The sequence below is a fragment of the Dryas octopetala genome, chromosome 4 (assembly GCF_963921425.1).
Source record: "Dryas octopetala chromosome 4, drDryOcto1.1, whole genome shotgun sequence".
Classification (NCBI taxonomy): Eukaryota; Viridiplantae; Streptophyta; class Magnoliopsida; order Rosales; family Rosaceae; genus Dryas; species Dryas octopetala.
The window spans coordinates 26,363,892-26,373,564 of record NC_141369.1 but is presented as its reverse complement, the minus strand read 5'-3'; the positions used below and the strand labels follow the sequence as shown (position 1 = coordinate 26,373,564).

The 9,673-nt window shown below is 32.6% G+C and overlaps 1 protein-coding gene across 1 annotated transcript; it reads right to left on the bottom strand.

Moving 5' to 3' along the window:
* Positions 1 to 5,130: 5,130 nt before the first annotated feature.
* On the bottom strand, positions 5,131 to 9,620 carry LOC147289015 (putative leucine-rich repeat receptor-like serine/threonine-protein kinase At3g14840). Its single transcript, XM_086241195.1, has 15 exons — positions 9,562 to 9,620; positions 9,359 to 9,427; positions 9,205 to 9,276; positions 9,084 to 9,128; positions 8,915 to 8,983; positions 8,430 to 8,492; positions 8,235 to 8,300; positions 8,080 to 8,115; positions 7,934 to 7,968; positions 7,429 to 7,805; positions 6,993 to 7,188; positions 6,763 to 6,900; positions 6,354 to 6,472; positions 6,004 to 6,214; positions 5,131 to 5,556 (listed from the first exon to the last, which is right to left on the bottom strand). Exons 1-15 carry the CDS (start codon positions 9,570 to 9,572, stop codon positions 5,549 to 5,551), a joined length of 1,515 nt encoding a protein of 504 aa, XP_086097321.1. The 5' UTR covers positions 9,573 to 9,620; the 3' UTR covers positions 5,131 to 5,548.
* Between the last annotated feature and the right edge of the window lie 53 nt (positions 9,621 to 9,673).

Below are 9,673 nucleotides of genomic sequence, written 5' to 3'. Positions count from 1 at the left end.
CGGAGTTAAAACCTAACATAAATCCTCTACAAAGCCCACTCTATACCCTAGGAGGGAAACCCCTTCAAATTGAGGAAAATACCCTTCAAATCGAGGAAAGACTTTATTTTGAATTAAAAGAATTTTTTTATAAATTATTATGAATTAAAAAGATTTCTTTATAAATTTTAAAACACCCCCGGCCTCCATCTAAAAAATTATTTTTTTAAATGATCTAAGCCTAATTATCTCTAATTTTAATATTATAAAGTCATGGGAGGGGTATGGTGTTACTAGCTTTACCAAAAATGGAATTGTCTAAATTACTTTTCATTCAACAAATAGTGTCATAAAAACAATATAATAAATGAGGGTATAGTTGTAAAATACAACCATTAAAATAAAATTTAATCAATAAAAAAACACTCCACCACTTTAAAATGTGAAAAAAGTGATAAAAAAAATTATAAAAACTAATAACAAAATGTAAAAAAAAAAAAAACAAACAAAAAATGACAAGTGACACATGCGGAGCGCGTGCCAAAATGTTAGTTATTTTTTATTGGAGATGATCTTTTTGATAATCCCACGACCATTAGCGTCGGTTGTGACATAAGTCACATAATCAAACTATTGTCTTCGAAAAAACTTACATGTCTTTGTGTTAGAGATAGAGAGGAACAGAAGGAGAGAAAGAGGAATTCAATACAAGAGGAACAGAAGGAGAGAAAGAGAGGGAGAAAAAAAAAGAGAGAGAGAGAGAGAGAGACAACTAATGAAAGAGGGGAGGGGATGTCATGGCAGTGTAATATGGTTACAGGAAAGTTCTTCTCATTGTCTTCGTCTTTGGGTTTAATCTCAATTTTCTTTTTCTCTAAAAATAACCTTGATTTTCGTTCCTTTTTAATTTTATATATTCTAGCCCACGAGACAGCTGTAATGATAATGAAGAAAGCCTATCAAAGAGCTCCAAATTGGACCACAAAGCAGAAGCACGTACAAACTTCACCGCCTTTCAAATACTCTGGCCGCGGGAGAGTTCCAGAAAAGGGAAGATATGGCAAGCGTAAAACTTGGCAATAAATCTCAATTCTTAATTAAAGGGATTCATGCATCTACAATATACATACTAGAGCTTTGGATTCATGCATCTACAATATCGATCACAAAAGGGTGCGTTTTCATTATGTCTATTCAACTCATAATATGAGTTTTGTTATTGTTGAGTAGTTTTTTTTTAATCCATTATTCTTTATTGTTTTCTGTTATTGTTTCACAAAAAAAAAAAGTTATCCATGCACCGTTTGGTTGTAGAGAAATTAATGAAGAGAATTGATCGAGCTTGATTATTCTCTTTAATTTTATTCTAGAATTATAGATACAGGGAAGGTCTTTTCTTTTTTTTTTTTTTTTTAAAACATATGTTTTGGTGGCTTGGAACCTGAACATGTTTATTTTGTGATAAGTGTTAACATGTTTTCTTATACAACGTTGTAAAAAATATATTTTAGATTGTTAGTAATGGGTTGTGAATTGTGACAACGTGTAGTGTACGTAGAGATAGAATCAGAGAATGTGCGAAAATTTGACCTCAATGAATTACCTACGTATGAAGATGATGTTTTCGATGCCTCAAACACTGATATACACGACGATGACGGACAAACAACTACCAATCAGAACTTACAATCTCAAGCTATACGTACAATAGTAGATGCAGAGGGCATTCACGATGCATCCTCCCTAATAGATGCTCAAACTGTATGATCATATCCATAATTACAACTAACATATTTTATATGCATGTCTTTTATTATTTGAATTATTCTATTTTTTAACTAACTTTGAATCTGATTTGTATTGTAACTATTATTATAAATGGTATAACAATATAGCTAATGCCACATCTCCTAAATGAAAGTAAAATGTTGAACAATAGAAAAAGAAACAATTGTGACAATTCAGAATCACAAGCTACAACAGATGTTAGGGGCATCAATAAGATGTTTGTTAGATCCTCCCCAATTCTAAAAGATCATTATGAGGGGGTTAGATTTTTGGTATTCATATATAGTTTGCTAATTAATTATATACGTCTTTGTTCACAATTATTACTTACTTGATTTATACCTTTCATTAGATTGGACATGATGAAAATCGAGCTCTGGATGACACAACATCTCAAGAAAATGTAGAATCTAATCCTAGCTACAATAAACTCTCAAGTCATCGAAAATAAAGTTGTTTCTATGTCTTCAATCAATTTAGATGAGGTATGATATTTACTATACATTATATAGACCTTGTTAATTTGATTACCTAAACTTAGTTCTTTTTAGATTTATAACTGATTTTAGATTGCTTATTTAGCGTGCAAGCAGCCTTTGCAAAAACCATGAAGCGTTGACAAATTATGATGAAGATAAAGAAAATTATAATGGTGATTATGATTATCCTATTGTTCATTTTCTTATTATATATCATTAAGTTTGTAGCTACTAATATTTGAATAAATGTTTTATATAGTTAGTTATGTTTTCTCATGCTAGCATCATTAAGTGATGCTAGTCTCCGAACAGTATCCAATGGACCGTAAAGGTGAGTCACTAAAAAACTCATGACATTTTTCTTTTGCATGCTCTTTTAGCTTTGAAATTGAGAATTTGGATTATTAATTTTTTTAAGGGAAACTTAGAGTTCAGTCCATTTTATAAGTTTTCCTTAGACTAAGACCGGTAGTGATTTAGGGTTTTTAATTAAGTCCTTTTATTTTTCTTATTTGACGGCTTTATGTTAAGTTTTAACTCCAAGATTTTGGACTCCGCCCAAAATCTCGGAATTAAAACCTAATATGCAGCCTCTACAAAGCCCACTCTACACCCTAGGAGGGGAAATACCCTTCAAATAGGGGTAAATAACCTTCAAATCGGGGAATGACTTTATTATGAATTAAAAGGATTTTGTTATAAATTAAAAGGATTTTATTATAAATTAAAATGATTTTCTTATAAATTATTATGTTTTAAAAGGATTTTCTTACAAATTTTAAAACACCTCCGGTCTCCATCTAAAAACTGTTTTTCTAAAAGACCTAAGTCTAATTATCTATTTTTTTAATGTACCAAATATGTCGGAATATGTATGTGATAATTATGTCTAGTTGCTTAAAAATTTCACTAGAACATTCCATATATATCAAGGGAATAAGGATTGTGGTAGAAATTATATATATATATATATATTGAATCTATAGTTTGGTGACATCAGTGTCATGCTATGAGTAAATATTTTTAATTCATTCTTTAGCTTTTTATATTTATAGTCCCAAATTTGGTAAATGATACAGACAAGGAAGTGAACAGAAGTATAGAGAATATGCCTACAAAGAGGATTAAGAAAGAGGCTTTAGAAAAGAACTATGATTTTGTTCCCATAACTTGTAAAAAGAGCGCTCCTACTTATGCTCATCACAATGCTCCTTGTGCTCATTGCAATTCCCCATATGTTCATCGCAATGGTCATACCCTTGGAGAACATGCCGCTAGTTGGGATCAATATTTCGGATTTGTATTGAAGTGCACTACTTCAACTAGAATGACGTATTGCAATAGACATTGTGTTTTTGGGCTTTCTGCTTCAAAAAACAGAATCATGGAAGGTATCAAACTCAACACATTATTGTTTTTGTTCGATTATGAATTGGGCCTTCTTAATGGTGTCTATATAGCTACCACCAAAGCAGAATTATTATTCGAGCAAAACAGTTTTGGAGGGAAGTATTATGCCCAGGTTAGTCCCCTTATTCAATTTTTTACTTTGCATTTTCCAACATTCTTGTAGTTTTTAGTTAGTGTAAAACCATGACTTCAATGTAGTATACAATTTATACACACTGGTTAAAATGGCATTATGATACAAATTATGGCTTTCAACAAGGAAGAACATAAAAATAATAATTATCTTAATATTTATGTGGAGTGTCTGTCTCGTGGTGAATTCTTTGTATAATTGTGATGTTTTTTATTGTTTCCTCTACAATTACAATTAGGTAAGGTTTGAGATGCATATGAATTGTTTCCCTATACCTTTGAAAACTACTAAAGGCTTAATAGAAAGAAGTAGTTATTGGAGAAGAAACGACTTTTTTGGAGAAGGGCTTAGCAAAACAGAAGTAAGATGTATTGTATTGTTTGTCATTGTTGTTATTAACATTTGAGTGCTTAATAACTGTTGCATCTCATGCAATGCAAGTTGATCATCTGATTCATTTGTTTTATCCAAGATCCTTTCCATCTGTTTTCCCACATTTTGTACAGTTACCACGCTCGCAACCCTTTACAGCAGCATATTGGGTGAAAATAGCAGCTGAAAGGCCATACTACATTCCTCCTAGTCGAACATTTGGCATTGCTGGTCTGAGACCCAACACTGCCTCCTCTGTCTCGTTTGTTGGAGCTCTTCCAACCTTATATACACTACTAGGAAGTACCCCATTAGATATCAGTGGAACACCGATGTCTATTAGGTTTGCGACCGATAAGGGCAGACGTGATATCTAATGTACCCTATTTTCAATATCAGTTTTGGGCCGATGTCTATATCAAATTAGACATCCTATTTGTTAAATATCCGATATTGTTAATAAATAATATATATCGATTTTTCAAGTTTTCGATTTCTAAATGAACGGATTCCGATATGTAATATACTTTCAATATCATTATTTTTTCAAGAACTGACATTAAAAGGTATATTACATATCTGTTTGGTTATATTTTTCGATATTATAAACTCATAAAAAGCTATATTTGGTAGGTTGTTACATCACTTTTTTTATCAAAGCGATATATAATATTTTTAACACATCGAATTTGTAACTAAAACCGATATATATGTACACATTAGATATCTGTTTGTTCGTTGTTTTAGATATTATAAGTCTCTTAAACATCATGTTTGAGTTAGAATGTGAAATAAAAATAACATTATATATTGGTGTTATTTGTTATTTCGATGTATATACCTGTATAAATATCAGATTTAATATACATTAGATATCAGTGTTTAACTGATATTGTAAATGTTTTTGAATTAAAAAAAATAAAATAAAATGGGTTTTTAGATATTAATTTTTCCTGCCAATTTGTGCAATTTAAATGCTTCCATAAATTTCATCCAACATTCTCATACATTTCCAACATCCAATTTCAACCCATATTCAAGTTAACAAAAAAGAATTACAAATCCCTCTACAAGTAGGGATAACCATAATCCATATATAACCCCCTAAGCAACTTCAAAAATCTAAACAAAATACAAGGCATATATGACTAGTTCTAAATTATGCACACCTATGACTAATAGATAATTATTATCCAAAACCAATACAGATTTAATATAAGCAAAATTAAAAGGATTCATTTACATAGATAAAAGTTACCTAACTATACAGTAATATTCCTTAGTCCATAAAATTCTGAAGATTACTTCCACAGTTTCCATATCATGTCCTTTTATTGAAAGTGTAATACTTGGGGTCTCTTTCTTTAGCCTAGGGAGCTCAACTTCCTCAAAAGCCTGCAATTATTAAAAGAACTCATCACATTGGCACATTATCCACACATAGTTGAAAATTGTCATAGGACCAAAGCAGCTAGCAACACTAAAAAAACTTCTAACCACAACCAATTGCATATTTATATATTGTAAGTCAACCATTACATACCATAAAATACTCAAGTGTTCCAAACTTGTTGACCAAAACATACTAGACCTATCAGCCTGCCATCTCCATTACATCACATATTAAAAATCATTCCCCTAAACAAAAGGTCCAAACGATGACCATGTAGACAAATCATTCCCCTAGCCAAACAATGTGATTCTAAATAATTAAATTCATTTTCCTGATCAAATGTAGACAAAGCTAGATGACCATGTCAAGTGGAGAATAGTCCCAAAAAATGAAATCGAGTTTCCACTTGTACTTTTGCATGTACTGAACATATGTGTTGAAGATCTTACCAAACAAAGTATGTGCAAGGCTGTTGTTCTCCATGTATTCATACACCAACAATAACTGATTTCCTTCAATGCAACATCCGTACAGTTTAACAAGATTTGGGTGCTGTAAAGCAGAAATCATGCCTATCTCATTCACAAATTCACGATTTCCTTGCTTTGATTTTGAAGAAAGTTTCTTAACTGCGATTATAGTACCATCTAATAATTCGCCCTGCAATTTGTAATATAATACATTTGATGAATGTGGGCATCCATAAGTACCATAGACCAAAGCATAGAAAAAACAAAAACAAAAACAAGAAGAAAAGTACTTACAAATATAGGGAAAAAAAAAAGGAGTTATAGCATACCTTGTAAACAGCTCCAAAGCCGCCTTCCCCAAGCTTGTTTGCAGCAACAAAGTTGTTAGTGGCAGCTTTAATTTGTTTATATCTAAAGAAACCAGTTTGCAGATCTAATCCTTTCAGATCTGTCCATGCATGTTACAAGGTTAGTATATTGAACTGCTTCTTAACTGGGAGTTTGGTGGCCTTTTGGCTTGTTAAACAACATTGGAAAGAATAACACTAGGAAAAATTAAGCAACTAGAAGAGACAATTCAAATAAGAAATAGTTTATGAAGAGTTCTTAGAAAAGAAAGGAGTAAGTGGGGTAACTAGTGCAGCACTAGTTGTAGAACAAAAAATGAATTTCTATTTATAACAGGTTTACATCAAGGATCGACATTAAGCCCCTTTAAACCAAACAGGTTAACTGTACCTTGTTCCCTAGATGACTTGCTTCCCAAACAGCCTTTCAACCAAAGAATGCCAAAAGTCATTAAAATAAGGCATAACGCTAAAACAACTCCAATCACAATGAATATCTTCTTTTTGCTATCATCAGGCGGCTTGAAATCTAGAAGTGAAATAAGATCCAAGAACAGTGGTCATAAGAAAACCATGTATTACTATAGCATAGTATAAAAAGAAAACTTATAACTTACTTACCAGACTCCACAGAGATAGCTGATATAAGAGAACCATATGTTCCTCTTGTTGGAACATTAGTTGTCCCTTTCCCAGCCCACTGAAAGCGGATCTCTAAAGTCTTAACAGTAACAACTGCTTTAAATACCTGAATTTCTTCCTTATCAACCCCTTGTGCTTCATTTTCAATATCAAAATCCTTCAATACCCGTTTTTCCTGTAATAAATAACTATAATTAATTATTTGAGTGGAAAAATAAGAAAGAAGGGGAATGATCACGAAATATATAAGGAAATTAGAGGAAGAAAGTCTACGTGGATAGGTGGTTATGTTTTGCGAGACAAAATAAAAAAACTGGAGAACAGTTAAATTTATCCAAATGATTTAAAAGGTAAAAAGTAAGTAAACATAAAATTTCCAATTTATCTCATCCATGGTGAACATAAAAATTACTACCTGGATATAAACATCAAACATTCGTCTTCCAACACCATAATAAGACCTGTTGTCTCTGAGGACTATTTCCGCAAAGTGTAGTTTCACAGTGTAATTTCCATTTGCTAAGCAACGGGCATAATATGTGAGAGAAAGAGGAGAAAGTCGGGCAGTTCTGTACAGTTCAGAGTTGTTCATTTTGAGTGTGGAAATATTATTCGCTATATAGTCTTTGGTAGAACTCCAAATATCCGAAAAATTACCAGTACTACTAAATCCCCAATTTGCTGAGCTCTGAACAAATTTTGCTGCACCTCCTGAGGTTTCATCTCCATCATACTTGATGCGTCCAATGGTAGTTGGTTTTCCACCACAATTAAGATGCAACGAATACTGATCTATACAGAGAAAACAGCATACAAAAAGTATAAGACAAATTAACTTAAGACAATATTTTATAGCCCTTTCATATTATATGGGCACAAAAGTGTACATTGAGGTTTGATTCTACAACAGATTTAATTACCTTTTGAACATGAACCGAGGCAATTGCTAAGTATACTACATTATACAAAAACAAAAAAAACAAAAAAAAAAAAAAGGCATTAGCTCATGCAAAATTAATGAGGAGAAGTGAAAAGTGGAATATAATTCATTAAGTTAGAAGCTTACGTGTTGTTCTGTCTGGAAAAACTTCTGAACAAATTGCTGATGAAACAACAAAACTAGTTACTTTCATATATCTAGTTAGTCAAAGAAAGTAAAGTAAGTTTATCTCAAGAAGGTTAAGAAAAAGAAGAGGAAATAGAGAAAGAGTCAACTCTTACAAGGTCTCTCGACAAGTTGTTGGAACAGAGCTCCCAGAAAAATTATTGTAAGAAAGATCTATATTGCTGCACACAAACATGAAGTTCCACATTAACAGGAATTCCAAGTAAATGACAATAGTATGCATACGATCCGAGTAAATGAAAAAGCTGAAGCAGAAAATATGTGTAAGGTTTTAGGATGAAGAAACATACTAGCGACTGTCTCTATTTTTTATCCACTCTGGAAGCCCACTAAGCAAGTTACGTGTCAGATATCTGATCAGTGAGCAATATAAACAGACGTGAATAAACATTTATCTATATAAATACTGATTCAAAAGGTTACACAGAAAGAAGGGAAATTTAAAATTCCAAAAAATAATTTAATGTCACAATGCACCATCCAAGCTCTCAAGTGTGGAAACTATAGGCCCATCCTTGGTACAGCTATGATTCCTAGGGAGAGAGTCTAGATGAATCCTAATTGTAACCATATTCTCTTTTTTTCTTGGTACATGAAAAAATATTGTACTCATATTCTCATTTGGTTAGAATGTCTCACTATCCAAAACTAGGCTGCCATATTAGAATCAATAGGAAAACTTCAAAATTTGATTGTGATACATGTAGAAACCAAGGGAAAGGCCCCTATATATCCCTATGTGAGCTAGCTACCATTATGAATTTACATTCCTTACATTGTGGCCAATTTCATTATATTTGCAAGATTTGGAATGCTCCCTTCCAGTTTGTTGAAGCTAAGATCTCTGCAAGAGAGGAAAAAAAGGTAAAATTAGAAGTCATTGATTCATATGATATTGGGAACACGGAAGAAAGTTTATCAAGTGACAATTCAGTGAATCTTACAGGCATGAATTAATAAGTTGCTCTCCAAGGCCCTGAAAGCGTAGCCTAGTGAAGGTCACAGCCAACCCAAACCAATTGGTACATCAAGATCAAAGCAATGTAAGAAAGATTCAAAACATACAAGGCTCGGAGAGTAGTTATGCTTCCCAAATAGCCAGGGATAGGTCCTGATAAGTTGTTCACACTGAGAACCCTGCTCTGGGACATTACATTAGTTCAACTATTGACATGAGAATTTATTGGCAACATCAAGCATAAGTCTAGAAGGCACTTACAGAATTTCCAACTCTGTAGAATTCCATTCACGTGGTATTGAACCACTAAGGTAATTCTGGCCCAAATTACTATATGAGCAAGAAGAAAGAGTGCTATTAGAATAGAAACTTAATAGTTTTTAATTCGGCTGTAGCTTAAACAAAATTGGAGGATTATAAGTTAAGAAAAGCGAAAACTAGGGCATAAAATTTCTTCAATTTACCCACTGCTCATTAACCTTGTGCAATCAATCCATCAATTTCTGAGATTTTCAAAACCCTAACCTGACCTTCCTTGTCGCGCGCGCTCTCTCTCTCTCTCTCCCTCCCTCCCGC

Coding starts and splice junctions, on each gene's coding strand:
- LOC147289015 (XM_086241195.1), bottom strand. Junction 9,277..9,358: donor TCTACAGAGTTGGAAATTCT/GTAAGTGCCTTC, acceptor GTCCCAGAGCAG/GGTTCTCAGTGTGAACAACT. Junction 8,301..8,429: donor AAAAATAGAGACAGTCGCTA/GTATGTTTCTTC, acceptor GTTTGTGTGCAG/CAATATAGATCTTTCTTACA.